Source organism: Bombus fervidus, chromosome 9, assembly GCF_041682495.2.
Source record: "Bombus fervidus isolate BK054 chromosome 9, iyBomFerv1, whole genome shotgun sequence".
NCBI classification, from domain to species: Eukaryota; Metazoa; Arthropoda; class Insecta; order Hymenoptera; family Apidae; genus Bombus; species Bombus fervidus.
This window is the reverse complement of record NC_091525.1, coordinates 12,069,318-12,092,415: the sequence shown is the minus strand read 5'-3', so window position 1 is coordinate 12,092,415 and position 23,098 is coordinate 12,069,318. Positions and strand designations below refer to the sequence as shown.

At 40.2% G+C, this 23,098-nt stretch overlaps 1 protein-coding gene across 7 annotated transcripts in view; it reads left to right on the top strand.

The window, feature by feature from the left end:
* The window catches only part of LOC139990929 (peripherin-2-like), a 347,906-nt gene that overhangs the window by 305,973 nt on the left and 18,835 nt on the right, over positions 1-23,098 (top strand). For 3 of the 7 annotated variants that reach the window (XR_011800693.1, XM_072010589.1, XM_072010590.1), the window contains exons 2-5: positions 8,803-8,939; positions 11,220-11,376; positions 16,558-16,786; positions 19,002-19,151. Coding sequence is in view for 6 of the 7 variants with exons in the window: in XM_072010589.1 (XP_071866690.1) it covers positions 8,803-8,939; positions 11,220-11,376; positions 16,558-16,786; positions 19,002-19,151 (673 nt within the window). In the remaining variant the exon portion in view is untranslated. Of the gene's footprint in view, positions 1-8,802; positions 8,940-11,219; positions 11,377-16,557; positions 16,787-19,001; positions 20,185-23,098 lie in introns of those variants that run through there. The other 4 variants (XM_072010586.1, XM_072010587.1, XM_072010585.1 and 1 more) reach the window with 2 other exon arrangements.

Below are 23,098 nucleotides of genomic sequence, written 5' to 3'. Positions count from 1 at the left end.
GTTCCAGCTCCATTAACTTCGTTCCTTTGCTTCTTTTTTTAATTTTAGCCCCGTTTATGTCAAGATGCAATTTGTAAAAGAATCCTCGAGCAGCTTGTTAATAAATTTAATATTAATTTCACCGAACAACTGGAAACAAATTTCCTTCGAATAAACAACGCTAACCAGAATTTATAATCAAATCGAGACAGCTTTATCGGAAACGAAATGAACAGCAGAATAGTTAAAATATCAATAACATCCGATATATATGAACAAAGTTTCCACGCGGGATTCTAGCGTAACAGCGCGGCTCGGAACGAGCATTACTCATTGTAGAAACGAATGTTGCATTCTGCGATACGTGACAAACGTTCCATAAATTATAACTTTATACCGCCTGTTTAAAACTCATTTGATTGTGATTGATTTTCAATTGGTCAGTTAATTATTTATTTGCATTAATGGAAAGTGCTGCTTGTCTGATTATCGAAGCAGTTCCTTCGGTTATAACTTGGATCAACTGCAAAGGAAATTTTACATCGATATATTAGAATGCTGTATCTAACAGGCGAATTTCTTCTCATAAAATTATTATGCATCTTTCTGTAAGAACTTTTTGTACGTGTCGCGCGTATAGAAAAATCGTCATCCTATGAAAATGTCTGCTAGAATCTTATCCTTTTTCCGTGAAAGATCTATTTCCAGAAATTTTCCAGCTATGTTCGCGATAGATAAACAAAACGAACGAACGCCGTTTAAAATACCGCTAATAAGCTTAAAGCTTATTTAGAAAGTTCGTGGTGCAGGTTGTTTCGTCGAAATTTTGAAGGAGCACGGATTCCCTTATCGCGTTTGCGCTCGATTCAACGTATTCGTGTATGCATCCTGGTACGTGCAAAGCAATAAGCATCCAGGCAGCGTCGAAATTTGTCGCGACCTTAATGCGATTATGTTCGTCAGCGTTTCCACGTTCTACGCGTGCATAATGCGAGTCGAATTCGACGAGGGAATCGTGACACGATTCGACTGTTGCATGAAGGAAAAGGAAGCCTCTGTTAGCATTCTATAATCGGACTGTCTCTATACGTGTACGTTCGCTATAGTCCCTTTGTTGTTAAATTTATAGACTTTTAGCTGATTCTTCTCGATTCGTTCTTGCAAGCTTTATTTCTCTCACTTGATGATCTTTCAACTTTTTAACGTCTCTTATTCTTGTCCAATATTCTCCAATTTTTTATTAAACTCTTGCCAGGAATATTACAAAACAGACACTCGTTTATTTGTCGATTAGCGAGATATATGACTTTCTCGTATAAAAATTACGATTTTAAGCTAGATGTTGTAAACTCTCTTTGTTGTTGTAGATTTCTCAATACATTCCTCGCCAAATAAACACCATATATCATTTTCTACTTTGTTAAATTTTTAATGAAAAGTCCATACTGGATCGAAGATAAAATTTATTCGTCTTTCTAATTCTCAAGGCATGGTAATTTCATATTTTATGCAGATTATATTTTGGCAGAATTCGCTATTACGAGAAATCTTGTCGGAAATTAATAGCAGAATATTGAAATCTTTCTCGATCGTCGAATCCTTTTATCTCGTTTCTCCGACATTTCCAGTTGGCCCGTTTTAAATCACGAGATCAGAGGATCCCGATCTAAGGAAAAGAGAATATTTTTTGAGAAAAATTCCCGTCGATTCTCTGACGGAAAGGCGTGACTCGTCACGGTCGATCGCCCGCCTGAATTCGCTCCACCATTCTCGCTGGAAGGATAATTCGCGAGCCGGCTTCTTTTCCCCGCCCTGCTACGTAAGAACCGTCTTTCCTCTTTACGAGCTCGTGAGGCCCGCATCTTATCCACCCGTAGCTATTAGCCCGCGAGATTTCATAAAATGCGCGCGGATCTCCGCCAGCTCGCGCGAAGAATAGCTGAATTCGTGGTAATTTACTGTCGTCTGTCGTCAGCCTGTGTGATCGTGAAATAATACCTAAGAAGAGAAAAGAAAAGAACGTTCTGCGTTGACGAAAACTTTGGTCAATCGGGCGAAAGAAGAAAATTCAACTAGCATCGTGCAATATTGTCAATATAAACTAAGAAAATTGATAATAGAAAATGTCCTGCTATGATCTACAAAAGAAAGTAAATCAAAGGTGTAAAAAAATGTAACCGCCAAACACAGTCGAACAAGAAGATTAACGGCGTAATATCGAAGCGTAAGAAGAAATTGACAAAAATTTCGATAGTAAAATAAGGTAAAATAAAAAAAAAAAAAAGGGTGCAACTTTCCTCGGAGGATTTCTTTTGCAAACGATAAATCCAAGCCATTTAGCATTTCATGGTGAACACGGTCACCGGATTGGACACGAAGTAACAGGGTGTCCGATAGAAACGAGCTCGATCGAGAAAAATAACGAGGTATCGTGGCGCTGCTCGTTCCCCGCGGCAATTAAATTAAAACCTATGCTAATGAGGATTGATTCCGATGTATTGCGACCGGTGCGCACGCACCAGCCAGGTGTTAATTGAGGCATAGATCCGCTGGTCAACCAGGACCGATCGATTGGCACGATTTAGGCGGGCCGTTTGTTCCGTTTGATTGTTTGAGTTGCCACACGCGTTTGTCGCCTCGATCCTGACTATATCGATGGAGAAAATTGGTTGAAAATTGAATCGATCGCTTCCGATCTGTCAGCTTGCGTTATTTCTCTCCTATTACAGAAGATAACAAAACTTGTAACGTGAAATTGTACGATTACGACGTCACTATTTGCACGAATATTTCGCGCATTTTGTCATTGATTTCTGTAAATATCGAGGGCATGGGATATTCTGAGATAAAAAGTTTATATGCTGGAAGAACAACGGTACGATTGTTAAAGAATAATCTTCGAGAGATAAAACAAATCAATTTTACTGGGCGATGCTTCGGTGATTAATCCTGTGCAGCGACTGTCATCAAGCTCAATCCTCGGACATATAACAAATTATTTTCCCTCGTCTCTTTCTAAATAATAGAATTCCTCGGGAATAAAAAACGTGTAAAAATCCTGGGATATGGATTAAACATTTTTCAATTTTCGCAAGCTCAAATACGGCTAGGTAGATCTCAGGTAACGAGGTTAGATCTCGGCACACAGAATCTCCATAAAACTCTGCCCCTAAAATCGAATCTCTGAAACGTCAGAATTTGGACTAAAGAGCCCGCTGAATCGGCCCTTAGCAGTCGCAATGCTCGATTAAACCGTGGGATCCTTCGAATCCTCTCGAGAACGTCGCTGAAGCTGCGTTTAAACTGGTGGCTCGATGATTTCCCGCGGATTTCCGGAAATCAGCGTGCCGAGAAGAGCAAACAAACGCGATAAAGCTAGTCCTGGTCGACGAACAACGGAACACCGATGCGTAATGAAACGTTTTCATTGGCCGTTGTTAACCAACGAACGGGAATTGCGTCTACCGTGATAAACAGAGGAAAAAGGGAAGGTTAAAAAATAGGTGAAAAGAGGGAAAAAATAACGACGAATTACGCGAAGCGAGAATTATCACGGATGAACGATCGATAGTTAATTTTGGCAAATTTGGATTTGTATTTATTCGGAGGTGCGATAGATTTAGTTTTACGCCTGATGAAATAAACAGATTGAATAATAGATCGATTAGAACCTTCTGATGGTTTGATTGTGAGGAATATGAATTATTGTTGGTAGCAAATATGGGATGAATTCTATGGAGAATTTATCGCAGGCTAGTAAACGGATGATTTAGTTCGTTCTGAATTTGGATGGAAATTGTAAAGTATACGTTTGATAATTTTATTGGATATTTACTCGAGAAATAATTACAATGTCTAAAATTATGTAGAGAAAGATAAATAGTAATCGAATTAAAATTCTCTGTTCTAAAGAAATACGATACGTTTCGCAAAATATTCATTTAATCGATACTTCTGCTAAATTCCATAATCGGAATGAATTTCCAAATTGGAAAAACAAAATTCTTCAACTATCTTCACGAAATATTTTCCCATTAAATCCTTGAATCGTCTGATGGTGATTCGTTATAGGGTGTCTTATGCTCATCCAGTTATACTTCCTCTTTCATCCGTGGCATCGTACCACTTGCATCGTTACTCTGCCTTTAAATCGTTGCACTTTTCCCAGTTAATTAATGATCCTGTGGTAATTGATTATTCCGGAGGGACGAGGCGCGTCGTGGCTATACATTGTCAATGAATTTATCGCGGTTATGAGGGGAGGTTTTTACCCCGCGTTTCCAACCGGTATTGCGGCTATCGATACGGCCAGCCACAGTAGATCGTTCGATTAATCGAAACGTGGTATGGAATGTAAGACGTAAATATCGAATATCGAGGTTTCCATGTGAATGATTGCTTGGAATATTTTCAATATTGTTGGAATAATTATTGACACGCAGAATTACAAATTCCGATTTGACTTTGTCACAGATTAATAGAAGTTCGATTGTTAATGGAATTAATTTTAAAAAGTCGTCAGCAAATAGCATATGTGGAGCGCATTGTCTTTTTAATATTTCGTGTCCACGTATTAAGAATTAAATAATCCATTTGAAAGAGATGGGCGGTTAATTCGATTCTACTCTCCAAAACATTGCAGTTTCCAGTAACATGGCCATAAAAAAGACCTCGATCCGATACGATAGCTAAAAGGTACGTAGAAATTCTAAATAAATACGGTCACTCTGATAAAGGGAAAAATTAATTAAAACGTCGTGGCCACGAACAAAGAGGAAATAAAACTCTGCCATCCGATTGCACGCAACAACGATTCTCGAATTCCTCCCACTGGAGTGTACGCCGAGATTTTTATCAGATACAAGGGGAATTAAATTAATATTCATTCGGACTAGGATAGTGAAATTTCCGTACGAAACGACTGTTTTGATAGGCAACAGAAAAGGGTGGGAGCAAAAGGCGAGAGACCGTACACGTTTCGCAACTTCCACCCTTGAGTACACTGAATGCCTCCATACTCCCTCGTTTACTCGTTCTTCTCGTCCTGCAACGATGCCCGTTACAGCAACGCTGGTATCGCGCGTTAGCACTTACCGGGTGACCTGGAAGTAATCCTCCAGCACGCCGTTGCTAGCCGCCCATCGTCAGATTTTTCGTAGTTTCTGTTAATGAAAAACCCTGGCAGCACGATCCTCTCGCGGAATTAAAAAACTTTCGGCGCGTTTTAAACGATTTTCGCCCCGAAAGAGAGAAAGAGAGAGAGAGAGAGAGAGAGAGAAAGGCAGAATGTGTAAGAGAAAGGGAGGATCGTTGTTCGTGTTCCCTTCGATTCGTCGCTTTTACCGTGTATCCTACGATTTTGCATCGTCCACCAGAAACTTCGATAGCTTAAGCATACTAGAAATTTGCGTTTTAACCTTCACGCAAGTGGTAGTTTTAACGTAGTAGGTAATAGCAGTAGACTGAAATTTTCTTGGAAGTTTCTGACGCTTTGTTTCTTCGACGTTGAAACAGATTCAAGATTCTTTATATCGTAACTGATAGTTGTTTAACGTTAAGTTACTATAGAGTGGGTATTATAATTTCTATCGGGAACTGTGTTTAAAGAGGAAGAAACAAAGATAGTGGAATAAACAGGAGAGACTTGAATGCGTGGAAGATACGCGTAGTAAATTAAAGAATGTATTTGAACGCTCACCGTAAAGAACTTATATAAAACATTTTGAAATCTCATTGGTACACAATAACGTAAGCAACGCATTCATAAAAGGTTTTCGTAAGTGTTGGAATATTTTTATAAACTGTTTTTATAAAGTGTTAAGGGATCTATCGTAAGATGGCGTGTTCCACCCTGTAGACTTGGACACGATTCACTAGGAAGACTCCCTAGATACCATAGAAATACCTCGGCGGGTACAGTTCCGGCGCAGGAATGAGGAAATTCCGGATCCTTAACACGGCAGCAAACCGGTCTCGACACAAGTGCCAGAATTCTGAACGAACTACGCGACATGGGAACGACTAATTAGCGACGACGATGCAGATTATAGATCCTTCCTCGTTTCGATTTATTCCAGTCATCCTTGGATTCTCTTGCGATAATTTACTTGACAATATTATTAACAACAGTATTCTTCTATTTTACGCCGAATAGCCATGGTACTTCCAGCGAATAGAAATAATTATTTAATAATTTTAATAATTATCGAAGAAACGAAACTCGCCAATAATATTAAATCGTACGAGAGGGCGTTGATGAAACAAAAGAAAGGAAACACGGTGACATTCTTAAAATGGCAGTGTTCGATATAAAATTTACGAAAAATCAGAGGAAATATCTGCATCGATACGTGGTGCTCGCGATTCTAGCGAGTATTCTTATCGGATTTCTGCTGTTTTTCATGGGAATGATTGCTTCGTTCGTGATTGCGACGAAACTGCGCTTCGACGACGAGAATCTCTTCGGGCTTGTGTTTAAAACCCTAACGTTATACGGTCTTTACGTGCTCGCTCATAATCTGGTGGGCGTGAAGCTGTGCTATAATTACTTCCACTATGCCGAAGGGTAATTGTAGTTGAGTTAATAAGATTTCACTTTTCTGTACCTTCTGTATCGAGGAAGCGTGTGACATAAATGCTCTCTTTTTAATCTTTTTATTCTTTATTCGTATATTATGTTCAGAAGATTAATTGTTTTATGTAATCCTTGAGTTATTAATATAGTGGGTTGTAGGGATTAATGAATAATTAGTAAATCGATGACACAATTAAAAATATAATCGATTGGTTTATAACGTTTGCGGTTAGGTTAAAAATTTGTATCATTTGCGAAGCTTTTTTAACAAATTTCTTGAATATTAAAACGACTAGCCTGAAGGAAATTGAACGGTACTTTTGTAATTTACATCTGTTACATCGTCTAGATTATTTGTCTCATATCTCGTATATAATCTCATTTATATCCTCTGTAACCTCATCTTGATCTTTTTTTATTTTTCTTTAGAAATGCATTCGTAATCGTTACATTGGTAAACATTTTGTACGCGGCACATAAGTAATCGCGATAGCAATCAACGTACATCGCTCGAACTTAAAATATTCAACGTGGAAAAGCGCAATCACGACGTGTACACGAAGAGGAAGATGACATCGCGACTTAATTAACGACCCAGAAGATCCACGCGATCAAAGGTACCGCGAGCGAAATTCCTCCTTTAATTTCTTCGGTTCTTGCGATAGCCTCGTGAAAGAGAAACGTTGTAAGAAAGATAAGTTCATTTTTCTGTAAATTGCTCATTCCTTGCACGTGTATCGGCTTCGAAAACGAATCACCAAAGAGTATCCTCTTTTCGAGTCTTAATTTTATGATAAAATATTCCAGAAATACTAAAATGTCACCGTACACCAATTATTGTCATAACACAAATTTCCAAATTACATTCTGTCGCTTTTTGTAATTTTAAGTCGATTCTGTCCATAACAAATTTTCACGTCCAGTTATACGTATTAATTGGTAGGTTGAACATGTTCGCGGTGCGTGTAAAGGTTCAGAGAATTTTTCGATTTAATCGCGTATTTCAATTCTTCAAAGTGTCGTCCCTTTAGCTTCGTAATTAATTAATTTGTAACTTTGTTCTCTGCCGCAATACGTTTTCATGTAGTTATTTGAACGTTTCATCGGTACGCGAATTAGTACAATTAGAGAAATCAGAAGACTGAAAAAGGGTGGAAGGTTAAATTTCGTGGTACAATACCGGCCAAATTGCGAATTAGCCGGATCGGAGCTGTGATTTCGCGTAAATTAGTTAACGAGAACAACGACAGGATATTCTTGATATTTCCCTGCGGAAACCGCGCCGCGAACGGAAATTCACCGGATTGAAGCATTCATTAGAGATGTCGAGTGTGCGTGAATACAATCAATTGGTCCTTGTAATCGGATCTACGCGAACACAATGTGCGTCTCGGTTGCTATTATACAAAATCCGTGAGAGATGGAGACAAAAGTACTAAAAAATTGGAAACTAGGATTTTTTCCCCGAAGAAAATAGAATGTACGTAAAATTATATGGTGAAAATCTAAACAAATTCGTCTAAACAAATAACGTTAAACGTATATGGTAGAGTATACACTTTCAGAAAGACGAGGAACTCTTTTACGCTATACCAGTCGAATAAAATTGACGGAAAATCTCGATGGCATATCGATCAACGAATTTATCGATTAAACTTCGCAATCGTCTAAGTCTAGTAAGAAAAGGATCTAACGTGAACAACGACGATCGAAGAGAACATCCAGTTCGTTCGACTCTTTATAGACGAGACGAAAAGAAACGATAGATGGGCAACGAAAAAGGACTAGGAGGAAAAAGAGGGTGGCGAAAAGTGGATTGGAGCGTAACCTCGTTGGAGAACGACCGGAGAATTAACCCCTAGCGTGTTTTTCTTAATTTTCTTTCTCTCCGTCGACCGGCCGAGTACGAATTGGAAAACGGCCGCTTGCCGAAGGCCGATCGATTTGTCAGAATTTTCAAGTAATTTCACCGATACTCCGCCAAACTTCGTTTGTTTTAATTACCCTTTCGCTCGTTAATGTATCTCCGCGGTATCTAATCGATGGTTAGAATGATTTTCGCGCCTCCTTTCAATTCACACACGTACACGCACATAGACGCACCCGTGTTTGCATCGAAGTGTGAAAATTGGAAGACGAAATTAATCGCGACTGGTTCCTTGCTGAGTTAAAAATGGACCGGTTCTAGGCTGTCTTAAATAAAGATTAAGCCATCCAGTTGGTGATAACGGACGATTCGTCTGTTTCAGGCCAGGGATGAACCTGAGATTGTTCCTATGGACCCTGATAGGCTTGTTCGTGGTGCTTGTTGGCTGCTTCATGGCCAGCATCTGCTTCTCTACAGCGGATCTTTTAACGGTTCAACTTAGGCAAACTCTTCGCGAGGGTGAGTTCCAGAGTTTAAAATAATATTGGGGAGAGGGTAAATTGGGGAAAAATCGATTATGTCTATTTGATTTGACTCTAACTGGAAAATTACTTTCTGCCGCTTATTTTTTATGGACATTGAGTTCTCCCGGTTTTATATCGCTTTGTAATAATAAATTCTTAATTTCTCGAGTAATTTTCTTTCTTCTCCGAACGATTAATCTCAAACAGATCTATAACATCTTCGAGCTTTGCGATTTCCCTAATTTCCATCCATTGGAACAATAAACGCTCGCAGGCGTTGCACGAAGCCAACGATAACTCCATTAACGAAAACGAAAGCAAGGCAAACGGTATTCGTCGGTGGCCGAGCCCGGATAACCCATTTTCCGAAAACAGAGAGACAAAGCGAAACCGAGGCAAACGCCGGAATCGTGAAATATTCATCGACGAACGATGTATGCGAGCGATATTCGCGGATCGGCAGGTGGCTGTGCGCGAATTCATTTTGTCCGCGCGATCGCCTCGTGAACGCCTATCCGTTGTCCCATCTTTTTCCCCCTTCCACGTTCCTCTCCCTTCTTCATTTTCCGCTGGGCCGTCGTTTTTTCGAATTTGAATATTTAACAAAGCAAACAGAAGAAAGAGAAAAATAGGAGAAAGATTGGATGTATACGAGGCACGCTGGATCCAGCAGAGTATCGTCTCAATATGGCAGGCAGATGGTGGAAACGGTGCGCTTCCGCGAAATAGTATCCGACTATGTAATATGCAAATCGACGGTCGAACGCGACGCACACCGGCTGTCCCGTTCGAAATTACCGATGGAAATCTCGTTTGGTGTCTAGCTACTTAATGAATAGATACGTGACTCTGTGGATCCTCTTGCTCCGGGCCTCGAAATTCGAAACGTTTGCTCCCGATAAACTTGCAGGCTGATGCGTCGCGTTCCGCTGCGTGCTCTACGCAAATTTACCCTAATTAGCTGGAAATTGTGAGAGATATGGAGATCGCGATCGACTTAGTGCTTCTGGGTGACTTCTGGTGAAGAATCGTTTATGGTGCAGGACACGTATTGTATATTTTGTATCTCGTGAATTTAGTGATAATGACAGAGTTCGGAATAGTACAAACGTTAATACCACTGACAAATTATATAAAAAGAAAGAACGTAGCAGTGAAACGTTCCGTGTTGATCGAATCAACAGTTGTTTGGTCCACGATAAACATATATTTTACTTTGATTATCCGCGAATCGCGAACTATACGAAGATCTTCGTGCGTTTAGCATTTCTTTGTCTTCCTTTGACGAAATAAATGTAGAATGAAGCATGGCAAGGTTAAAAAAAAATAGAATTGTAATAAAATAAAATTATCTATGGGGAATCTTCGTATTCGTTATTCTACACTTGCGTTAAAATGGAAAGATCCACGTGATTACTTTGAAATCTCCTAAACCGTTAATGAAATCGCTATAAACTGCTCGATCTCGCGTGAACCTTCAATCACCATTATTTAACTATAATCGACATTTGATTATTTCGATCACGGGTTTTTAATTAATACGCCGAAGGTCTCGACCGCGAAATGAAAATGAAAATTTCAATTTTCCACGGATCCAACCGCTTCGACAAATTCCTTCGATAGGATATAAAATATCGGAAAGTCGTAGGCTAATGCAAAATATTCCAGGCTACCGGCCACCGTTCCGTGGAATTTGTCGGCGCTTCCACAGAATACCGTCCCACCTCGTGTGAGAATAATCGAGATTCATATACGCCCGACGATTCTTCCATTCTTTTTCATACATCGTATGTCTCGTTCCCAGGAGTCACCTTATTGGTGACCCATGGGAGATTCAATCATCGTGCATAGGTTAAATATTATTTGCGTCTCTCCTTTAGCGCCATTTAATAATTATGATTTTTTTAAGATAATACGAATGAATCGTGTTTGATCGTATTCTAGAGAATTAGTTCTGTTGACATATATATAATTTTATGTGCTAGACTAGATCAGCTGCGTAGTAGTGATACATGTATGTAAATATGAGTGTGAGGAAGTATATGTGGGGAAGTATGTGTGTGCGCGGCGTCTCGAAAACAAAGGAATGTAAACCGTTCAGTCAGTTAACAGTCTGGTACGGAAGAAGGCGAGACAAAGAAAGTGCTGAGACGCGTGCAAGTGTGTATCGATGAATATCCTTGAAATTGAATTATTTCGGCAATTAAGAGCCAAAATTATCAACAAGTTCCTTTCAAAATTCATCAAAATTCATCGTCAAAATTCTGTGAAACAGGTATGAAAAGATACTTCACAGATGTGTCATGGAAGCGAAAAATAGACAGCATGCAGGTTAACATGCAGTGTTGTGGAATAGATTCGTCCGACGATTGGCACAAGACATATTGGCTGCAACGGGAGTTTCTTGTGCTTGACTCGCCGGATATCTTGAGGTAATTATCGGTTAATTATGTCAAGACAATCGAGGGTCGATGGCACCTATCGATCGGATACACCATAAAATCTATATCCCACCCGCGTTTATCGACCATTATCTTCTCACCTACCCTCCACCATGGACAATGCGAGCTTTATCGTCTTACGATAGTCGTGTTACTTCCAAGGAAGTGATCCTGCTTAACCCAAGTGGAACATCTTCCCAAGAAAGTAGTATATCGAAATTTTATCGCGGCTATTAAACTGTTATCATAAGAATTCATACGGTGTTATAATTATAATTAAAATTGTAACTGGAAATTGAATTTCTTTGGAAAGATACCAACTGCAATTTAATGCAAACTTAATGTCCGTACAAATGCATATTTTTATAAACGTAACAAAAACAAAAATGGAATTTTGCTTTCGTTATTTTATTTTATATTTTCGATTATTTATTTCATACATAATATTTTTATTATTCTGTATATTTTGCATGCTGCGCGTTTAACGTTACGAAAACTTGTCTGAACATTCGTTAAAAACTGAGCGTGAACAGCTTATAATTTCATTGTTATCATTTTCATTTTCTTGGGAAAAGGGAATTGATAAAAAGCATACTCCAGTCGTCCCAAATACCCGTTTCAATTATATGATACGACACGGGAAGAGTTCCAGTAGCTCCACTGGCAACAAAAGAGTGTAAAGTAATTCATGATTCACCCTGTATAAAACTATGAATGGAACATGAACCCTAACCTGAATTGCAGGCAAACACAGGAGAGTATTACTATTCTATGAATATAAAATAGAACACCAGAAATCACACGATCAAGCGCATTGAAATTCAACAAATCACGACACCCACCCCATCGCGTTGGTAACATTTTTTCTACGAGCATCCGCGCAATAATTACACGTAATATCCAGGCCATTTCTGTCCACCGACGGCGAGGAACAAATTTTCCAGGAACTTTAATGGAAACGCAGAAAGTATGCCAGGATTTTAATTACGACTATACGCGTTCCCACCGCGTAGAAACGAAATTTTAACGGGAGTAGTTGACCGAAAGCGGTGGTCCCGTCATACGGTTTTAAAGCGGCCATCCACGATTCTGTAAAGCTGTTCATACATCGTCGCTACGTCGTCGATTCCTAGAGGTTTCTATTTCTTAATGAAACTATACGTTGTGTTAAAAAAAAAACGTGTTCGTGATCTTGATTTTTAGAATCACGCCTTATACTTACAGGTTGATGCTTCTTTGGATTCAAACTTTAATCATGCGTTAAAAATACCATCATACGTTTAATCAGCGTAAATCCTACGTGATTCGATGCACTCTACCAACCAGTTTACACGAACCTAATATATCGTCCACTTTTTCCTAACACCCTGTATATCGAAAGAAGAAAAAGCACAAAGAAGGGCGTGAAGGAGATGAAACGTCGTGCTTCCAAGTTCCAAGGCTCGATGTTCTACGCCCTCCACGAGATTCTCCTAGAAAAGGATTTAAAACACTGCTGGCTCCTCGGCAAAGTGCCCTTCCATGGCCAGATTATTTCCACGCCGTGGAAAGGGCCTTTCACCTCGGGTCTGGCCCACCTAACTCACCCTCTGAGGGTTCCTCCGTGTGTGCTTTTACCGGCCACACGTTACGCCCATGCGAAAGCATTCTCCATTTGGATTTAGAAATGGTTTACGGCCGGTGAAATGTTGCACGTTAATGCTTCTCGATCGCTCAGATTCGTTTGTTTCTTTAGAAAGGAAGTTGTATGTAACGTGGAGGAATTTTTAAGCGAAATCGTGAACCGTTATATTCTTCGAACCAACCTAGATATCGATATGAGAATTTGTGAATATATTAAATAAATTTCGACTATCGTTTCCGCGCTATTTATTTCATATCATCAAAAATAGGAGGACGATTGGCGTGTCTGGCCATCGGAATATTAATATTGGATTGAGGTGGATAGGTCGTGATATGTGTCGAAGAAAAACTAGAGTATAGTTAACAATATATTTATTAACAAATACTCTCGATGTACACTTTGCGTAGAGCTTGCGATTACCGTGTCGAGTTTTCTCTTGTCCGAAAACCGGTGGACGAGTCAGGTCCGGAAATTTCGCCAAGAGTCGATGGTAAACTGATTCGCCGGCTTCGTCTTCCCGAAGGGCAGGTACTACCGAAGCTCAGCGCTCTTATTTGCGCCTGTATTTGGTTTAGCCTGTCTTCCATCGCGTCCAAGACGGTTTAATCGTTCGCTGTCCGTTGTCGTTCTTTCTGCGCTGACCGCGACAATTCATCCTGCCTCCGGGTAGATCTCGTGTATACTAGCGGCGATCCGGGTTAGCGTTTCTGCTTTCTTCTCGTCCAGGACGTGTTGCACATGCACCGGTAGTCGGCTCTCCCAGAGCGTGAGGATGAAGTCATCCGATGTAGAGGGGGTGGCAAGATTTTTTAAATCTCGGTAGAATTGGGACGACGTCCTATCGCCTATGTGCTCATCTTCAAGCGTCTTTCGCACTCTGTTGGAGTCCAAGTCCCCCAACCTCTTAACGAGTTCCTTCTTGAGGTGCTCGTACAACAGGCAGGGCGAACAGCATGTCCCGGACTAGCTGCACGTGCGACGCGGTAATATTCGCGACAGCGGTCTGAAATTTCGTCTTGTCGCTCGTAATCCGGACAGTTCCGAACTGCGCTTCCAGCATCGCGAACCACAGCGCAACATCGTGTGGCCAGAACGGTGGTACACGGAACGGTGTGTTCACCACGTCTATGCCGTCGTACGCGGTCGTCGTACGTTCGGCTCCGTCGATGATCTGGCAATCATCTTGTCCGATGGATAGGGTCTTTGTGTAGCGAGCCACGGGACAGAAACCGTTGGAAAGTTTGCTGTCGAGTGCCGCTACAGTATCATTCTGTAGGCGATATGTGCTTTTCTTTGGTACATTAGATGAAAATAAATATTTATGCATGAATAATTAATTAGTGAATTCCCTTAATTCTCTGACATCATTTTGTATGTTTATAATATTCTAGTTTCATTTTGTAGAACTTCTATCGTACCAAATTACCATATTCCAAACTCGATTGTCGTGAAGATCGATCACCTTGTGGAATGACGAAGTACATAATTCATGATCATTATCACCGCTTAAATTACAAAATATCTGGCGATAATGTTCTTCGTCCGAATAAGGGTCCAACGATTATTAATTAAAAATTAGAAATTTCGGCAAAAATCTTGCACTTTGTGTAATTATTCTATAGAGTTTTCCGATTGTAATAAATTTCTGATAGTTAGCAAACTATCTTTAGGATTTTTGGTACAGATACCGTGCGCTTGATACCTGGAATTGTTGAGGTTAACGAATTTTGCTGGCTGCGAGTACAGAAGCGGAAGTAACGGATGCGAAACATTTGAACGAAACAATTCATGCAGTCGGGGCGAGTTCGCGTTGCTTAGAGTAGTTTCGTGGTAATTGCCTAATAGTTAGGTTTCTGTAGGCTGACGTATGTGTGCATTATGTGGTAGCGGTAATACGTTCGATAATAAAGGGTTAATAGCGCGTTCCGAATAGAAGCCTTTGTGTCGTGGCTGGTAATCGCAGATAGAACAGTGGGTTATCGATTTCTCGTTATGTTAATTGCAGAATTATACCTTCCACTAGGATCGAGCCCCGGTTCTCTCCTCGTCGCCGCAACTATTCCCCAAGCGTCAACCACCCCCTTCTCCATGTTGATCTCGTAAAATCCATTGAGATTATATCATATGCACGCGACAAAATGGCTGACGCCATGGATTAATTCGATAAGGTGTAACGTGACATAACATCGTTTCAATTATGAGAGGCAGCATTTCGCTCGGTCGATTGCTCGAATGACCTAAATACCTAAATTTCGAAACAGTCGTTTCTTCGATTCTTTGTTAACGGTTTAACGTGATATAACATCGTTTTAATTATGAGAACTACTATTTTACTCGATCTATTATTCGAACTTCCTGGATGCCTAAATTTTAAGGAAAGATTCTCTGGAATTCCTTATCGCCGCTTTCGACCTGTATAATTGAAACATCTTAAAACACCTAATCCAATTTGAAATCAACTTTTCGCAATATTTTTGCAACTAATGCCGTGTTATCGATACTGCCTTTTCATTGTTTTTTTTTTTTTTAGTATTAAAAACCTATCTTTACCATCTGTCAGATACATTTCGAAAATATCGATTGTTATAACGATGGTAATGCTCTTTCCTTAAAGAATTCTTACAGTAGTCAGATTTGCTAGCAATTTTTAAAAGACTCCTACATCCGATTAGCTCTCGACGGAATCTATAATTCATGGTAGCAACTTTGCGAAATGATCTTTCTTCAATTTCGCATCACGAAATCCAAGCTCGCCTCCGTCGATGTCCATAAACCGATTCAAGCCGCAGATCGATGCCACCGCGTTTAATTACCCGAACGTAGCCACCGTATAGGACACGTGAAAGTCCTGTGGTCGATGGCCGCTTTTCGCACGAAAACTTGCCACGAAAAGCCACGGTCGAGATGGTGTCGCCGGTCCAGGAGGGTACGCGACACGGTTCGTAGCTCATTCTGTACTTCGCAGACATGTTCGCGTACAAGTTCGAATTAGCAAGTTCAACAACTTGCGGAATGCCAATCGGTGGCTCGTTTAATGTTCGCTATCGACGTTCCCCGATAATTTCCTACGCCTGGCGTCCACTGATCCTGGCTTTTTGCTATGACTATGCAAGAAGTAAAACATTGAAGCGTTTGGCAGTACCTGCGAACTACGTGATAATTTCTTTTAATTTTTAACTCCCTTCCTAATCGCTCTACAACCGTACGTAACGATTGTTTTTTCTTTTTTTTTTTATTTCCTAATTTTGATATTATTTTCGTAATCAGAGACGAAAATATTGCCGCAAAAGGAAAACCTCAACTCAAAATCACCACTTCCTTAAAACAAACTCAGTCCATTTACGGCATAACCATCTTTCCCTTGTCCAGCCGTACCGATGTAGCAACCAACATCTTGGAAACACGTTTCGACCAAAGTATAACGATTCTTCTGAACGACACCGTAGAGACCGGGATAAGAAGGAGAGCTAGAGAAGCAGAGAAACGTAAAAGAGAGAAAATGGATTGTACGTGAGGAGGCGATCCGACACGTAGGAATCTTGTTTCAGGTACGCGAAAGTGGATGGTCGCGTGACACCGCCGGTGGTGCCGTGGAGTTGCTGCCGAATCGACGTAAAGGGTCCGTGCTATCACGATCCTCTTCAGCTGCCAAATTCGGAACAAAACTCCACTTACGACAGCCTAAACCCTCGGGGCTGTCTCGTCGCCATCAAGAGCGTGCTAAACGGAACGCTCTATTCCACCGTAGTCCTGATCGCGTTTCTGTTTGTGTTACAGGTAAATCAATAATAACGCGCCGTCCGGCGCAAACAATTGCTTAGTCGAATCGGGATGGCTGGGATTAAGTGCGTTTCACGATGGACCAAATTTGTTATCGAATCGATGGTTGGACAACGTCGAACCAACGTAGATTATTCTTTCCATTGTAATTTCTAAATACGTTTATGTCAAAGACTATACTTGATTTTCTATGCTGCGAGTCAAATATTGATCTATTTAAACAGAAGGAATTTCTAAAAATCTGCTGAAGAAAAATGACCAAAGGGATTAAGTCGGCGTAATTCGCGGATTTTCCAAAGCTCTTTTTTGACAGGTGATCGAATGAAAAATTACAAGCGTAGATAGCAGCAATTTTATCGCTGCAGCTATTCGCGGATCTAGAATAAACAAGCGCGACAGTGGAGAGCTGAAAGCGAGTCGACGAGAGGCGGACTGAAATAGCGGTGGATTATCAGATTCGTTCGGAATTATTGATTGCCCGGACGCGATGATACCACGTGTCATCGAAGCCCGCAAACGCGTAATATTTTAAGGTGAAAGGCTGCTTTTCATTCCAAATTTCCATCGTTTCGTTGCTCTAGTAATTCAACCCTCGATCGTATTCATCCGACAAAAATATTCTATGAAATCTAACAAAATCATCTTAGACATTATACCTTCATTGACAAGACGTTATACTATGCGAAGAAAAGCTCGCGTGGCAAATTATCCTGATCCAAGAAAAATTCTTTAAAATCTTATGTTCTTCGACTAAGATAACGTAATAAGATAATTCGATAAAATAATCAACGTAAAAATTCGCGAATATTATACTTCCAATTGTCTTGCTAGCTGTCCGCGAACACTTATACGGTTCAACTTATAATATAACGTATGAAACATAATGAAACATGAATCTTTCCCTCATCTGACGAACATTATCATCTGTTCCATGCCTCCCCGGTCGCTGACCACTAAGCTTTGCAAGTTTTGTCTTGCTAGCTGTTCGCGAATTCTCCAAATCATGACGCGCAGCGTTCAACTTATAATGTAGCATATGAAATATAAGGAAACATTAATGTTTCCCTCATCTGACGAACATTATCATCTGTTCCATGCCTCCCCATTCTCTGACCACTAAGCTTTGCAAGTTTTATCTTGCTAGCTGTCCGCGAATTCTCAAAATCATGACGCGCAGCGTTCAATTTATAATGTAACATATGAAATATAAGAAAACATTAATGTTTCCCTCGACTGACGACCATTATCATCTGTTCCATGCCTCCCCATTCGCTGACCACTAAGCTTTGCAAGTTTTATCTTGCTAGCTGTCCGCGAATTCTCAAAATCATGACGCGCAGCGTTCAACTTATAATGTAACATATGAAATATAAGAAAACATTAATGTTTCCCTCGACTGACGACCACTACCACCTCTTCCACTGCTTATTACATTTAATCCGCATCTCATTATGTGTCCTCGCTCCGTTTTGTCTTTTATCGAACTCTCTCATCTCTTTGGAAATTATCTGCACCATATTACTTATTGTTAAAATATTGGTATCTTGCTGAACGTAAAATGGCGTGGTTTTCCAATTCTAATACCAATACTTTGTTATAAGCACGATAGTCTTTTGCTGTTTTAATTATGTTTAACTATGTTTCAAAAATTTCGTTTTATTGTTCGGCTTACTGTCAGCTATCACATATCGCTATTCCAGTGATGTAAGTCCTGAAATTCGACGTTAGCTAATTTTATTATTAATCTGAAGTTAATGCTACAGATGTTAGGCAATCTTGCAGGTCGAGGCGATTATTAATATGAAAGCGTTTTAATACATAGTAAATAGGATTTGTACTACCATATCGAACAGTTACTATATTACGCCACTCACATTCTTGTTAAATAGACTGTATCGATAGAACTTGTCCATATTCTGATAGATCCTTTTGTCAAAAACTTGCTTCAAGACAAAGTAAAATTGAAGCTCTTTTCTCAAATTCTTGAGTTCTATAACACGTAGTCGTTATTATTTATATTATATATATATTTTTACATTTATTCATTATATTTGTATTTTATTACATTTGTTATATCGATGCATATATAAAATTAATTACGAACAGCATTACAAGTGCAAAGAAAAATCTGCAACATAAGAAAAAGCTTGACAAGGGGAACAAATTTTATAGTGCAAATACATACAACTAACGTACGGAAATTCCTTTTTAGATTTCGGTGAGCGTATTGTCGAGGTTCGACTTCACTGCCGCGAGGAACGCGGTGGCGCTTGGAGATCGGTGGGCAGCTTCACCGGGTTGGCTCTATGGCCGTCTGGATTTTGGCTTAGCCAGCGGACCTAATCTCTGCCAGATCGATCGGGTTAGTGAACCGGCTGAATTGAATCGATCGATTCCCCGAATGAGCCATCAGCGAGTCGCTCGACGAACGATGTTGTTCGTAAATGAGGGAAAGATCGGTGTCAATCTAATGAACGAGGAAAATTTCGGACGATGAGGTTTTAGATCGATCGAGAAAAATGAAATAATTTAGTTCGAACAATATTTGTCCAGCTCGTGGCTATAATAAGTACTTTACATCGAGTACCGTCTAAAAATCGGCACGTTTCTCTCGTAATTAGACAGCAACCGATAAAAATCAAACTTTCCTTCAACCACTTTGCGCGTGTACCAAAATTTCAACAAGTCTCCAAAATTCAATTAACAAATAAGAAAAAACTGTCCTCGCTGCATTTAACGTTTCGACTACTCGTTCGTACATTTTTAATGTCTCTCTCAGACAGTTTCATCCGAGCACGCTCGTTGCTGTCTCGTTTTTCGCCGGAGAGTTGCTAATTCTCAAACCCTACATGTGTAGACCGAGCAACTTGCTGCCAGCTGAAAAGAGTTAAAGGGAAGCTACAGTAACTTTCTAACTTGGCTAGAAATATCCACGGAATGAAGTTTGCGCCTCTGCATCTATGTATATGCGGTTGTGTGTGTTGTCGGTGGAACACTTTGCTCAAGCGGCGCCGCTCCGGCTTTATTTGTTTAATTTTCTAATTTCTCCGAGTTAGAATGGAAGCGCACGCGCGCCACTGAAAGAAACGGAGACCCGCGTCGGACTTTCATTAGAAAGGCAACCACGTGATGAAGGAAAGTTTAAAAACTTTGTAGCTACGAGCGTTGGCTGAAATTTTATCTCTTGACATTTCTTACTTATATCACGCAGACATCGCGTGAACGTTGCTATTTTATTAATCAATGGGTAGGTGGAGTATGGAGAAACACGTGCAACGGGTAAATTGCGCGAAATTAACAATTTGGGTAGAAAAATTATAATCTTATTATTAAGGCTAGTTATACAGATTAGCTGAGACTTATTTATCAAAAATTCTTCCAGTCTTCGTTTCCTATCTACTGCTTCTTCTATTTATCAAAAGCAAAACTTTCTTCCAACAGTCTAAATTGATTCTAATTATTCTTCCCCCTAATTCAACGATTCCATTTTCAATCTCCCCATAGAAAAACAGCGGACGAGGCGATACGATGATCGATCTACGTCCGCTTGTATATTCCAGCGATACGGACTGAGACCTCTGGAAGCCGAAACAAACCAGATAATAAAACCAAAACCGTCGAAGAAGAATCATATTTCCACGTCAGACACTTCCTTCGCAAGCTCAACAAAAATTCCCCCACCTTTCAACGCAAATATATAATACGGTTGCGTGTAAGCATCGATCAAGTTTAACTTCAATCGTAGAGATCTATAAGAATCGAGGAACGTTTCTCGAAGCTTTTATCGAAATGAAAAGCCATCGCCGGAAGACAGGCGCGTTTAACGAAGCAACGCGCGCGTCCTCCGTGGGGATTAATCGATCATCGATTACGATACACTCTCGAAACGGCCTCTGAGGAACAAACAAGGTTCGTTTAGAACGAGAAAGACGATAAAGACGCAGACCAGAGCAATGGACGATAAGATAAGAGTTCGTAGAGTTTCTTTCTCGCAGAAGTACGTCGCCAAGATTCGACGATAGCTTTCACTATGATTACTGGGAATCGGTTAATCGAGTCGCGCCACTAAACCGCTCGTTTTCCCCGTCGTATCGAGTCGAACGATCGATGGGTCTGAACAAAAGAAAGGAACGGATGGAGGAGAGATGGTACGGAAGCTTCGAAAATCTCGACCGGAGACCGCGACGATGATAAAAAGCCGCGTTCACTGTGCTCGATCGTGTTCCTTCCCCGACGAATCGAGATATTCGATGCGATAGATAAAGGAATCGGAGAAACTGAAGAACAGGTGTAATTACTAGAGTACAATCGCTGGATACCGATGGTTAAATGGAATAAAGCTTACATTGCTTCGTTTCTTTTTCTTTTTGTTTTTCTTCTTTTTTCTTTTTTTTTTTTCTTTTGTTACGTAAAAGAATATCATATCGATGGATAATAAAACACTATAGTAAAGATTTTATAATCCTTTGTTGTATGAAAGAATATTTTCCTATTGACTGAGAAAGTAAGATCCGAATAGAAAATTTAGAAACTGTCAAACCAATCTGTAAGTTCAGGTATAATAAAACGTCAAAAAAATACAGAGGTTCCTTTCGATATACGATCGTGAAATAATTCGAAGCTAATTAATTGACAAAAGTTGAATCAATAATACCGTAATATCTGTCAACGACAAAAGTAACCGAGAAGGATATGAAACGCTAAAAAGCGTGGAGAAATGGCCAAAATTCTGTCGGAAACAGGCGAAACAGTTCGACTGGAGCGTCTGCTAAAGAAAATTCGAGGATCTAGCTTTTTGTTCCTCGAGGCTGACAGCAGGAGGTGGAATCGAAGAAAAACCTCACTCCACCCTCGTCACGTTTAGAGAAAGCTCGAGGTTCGTGGTTCTCGTGGAGGAATCGAGAAGTCCCGAGGCGGGAGAAGCGACCGACTAGCAGAAAAAAGCATAATTGCGTGCTCGTTCCGATGACGCGGACTCGATTTAAACTGCTAGCCGCGTAGCCCGCAAGAAGCAACGAAAACGAACAGGGATCAAGAACTGTAGAATCCCTGGGGGATTCTCGCGAACACGCCTCGTTTCGCGCAGCGGTTTCGCGCGTACAAACTGACGAGGGTGCGGTTCTTTCGTTGCAGCTTACAGCTGTGTTCCGTCGCTCGTGTCAAGCGAATCGAGGCTTTCTTGCGCGTAAAACGAACGATCGATAAACTTCGTACAGATTAGTCAAGCTGCAGTGGCTCGCAAAAGTATTGGAATATTTTTAGAAAACAGAAGATTTGGAACAAATCAAAAAATACGTAGATATTACAAGATATTTATTGCAATCGTATATTTAGTAGGAAAGCTAGTGTAACGAGCGTTAAATATGTTAATCAATATATTATTGTTATGACCGAGCTTATTCTACTTTATTTTATTATTATTTTATTCTTTTACTCAGACGCAGGGGTTAGATCGCAATTCAGAATTTGAGAATATTGCTGTGAAAGGTTTTCAGGATTCAAAGGTTCGCAACCTAGTTTGATACTCTCTATTTTACAAGGCATAAACAAAATTTGAATAACTCATTACACCAGCTTGCTGCTCCATCATTTTCATCCGCGACGACTCGCGACAAACATCAATATTCATGATTCTATCAGGGCAGCTTCAATCTTGACTCGAAGGCTCTTTTGAATCATCACATTCTTTGACCAAAAATAAAAGGTAAAAAGCATATTTAACCGATTTCTCTTATCTACTGGAACTTAAAACTTCATTTCTATGCGACACACTTGCCTGAATATTTGTAAATTTTCCACAAAAACGGTGTATTTACCCTTTAAAAGAAATACAACCGTATTTTGCACGTCCATCACTGAACGTATCTGAAGTTTGTCCCTGTACAGTTTGCAAACCAGTAAATTTGCACGCGTGATACTTATAAATAGGAACATCAGTGGGAATATTAAAACGCTGAGTATACGACATATTATACTTAGAATAGGAAGAATATATTGGATAGAGAAGAGAAGAAATTGGTGAAAAGGAAGCAGAAAGGATCTTTTTCCCGTTTCTAGAGGCAGGAACTCGCTCTGGCTGGAAGCAGGCGGACCTCTTTTCCTGCCTCTTTCGTCCTTGTCGAATTTAATAATGGCAAATTTACAGGGTGCGACGGGTTTTTTCGCGAGTCGGTGCAATTTCCCGCGACAGTGGTAACGAAGTTCTTACGATCCGCACGTTTCCCTCGTATCGCAGTAAAGCAACCAGTTTTACGCGACGTCCAACGTATTAATGTTAACGGAGCAAGCGCATGCCACCACCCTGTCCGG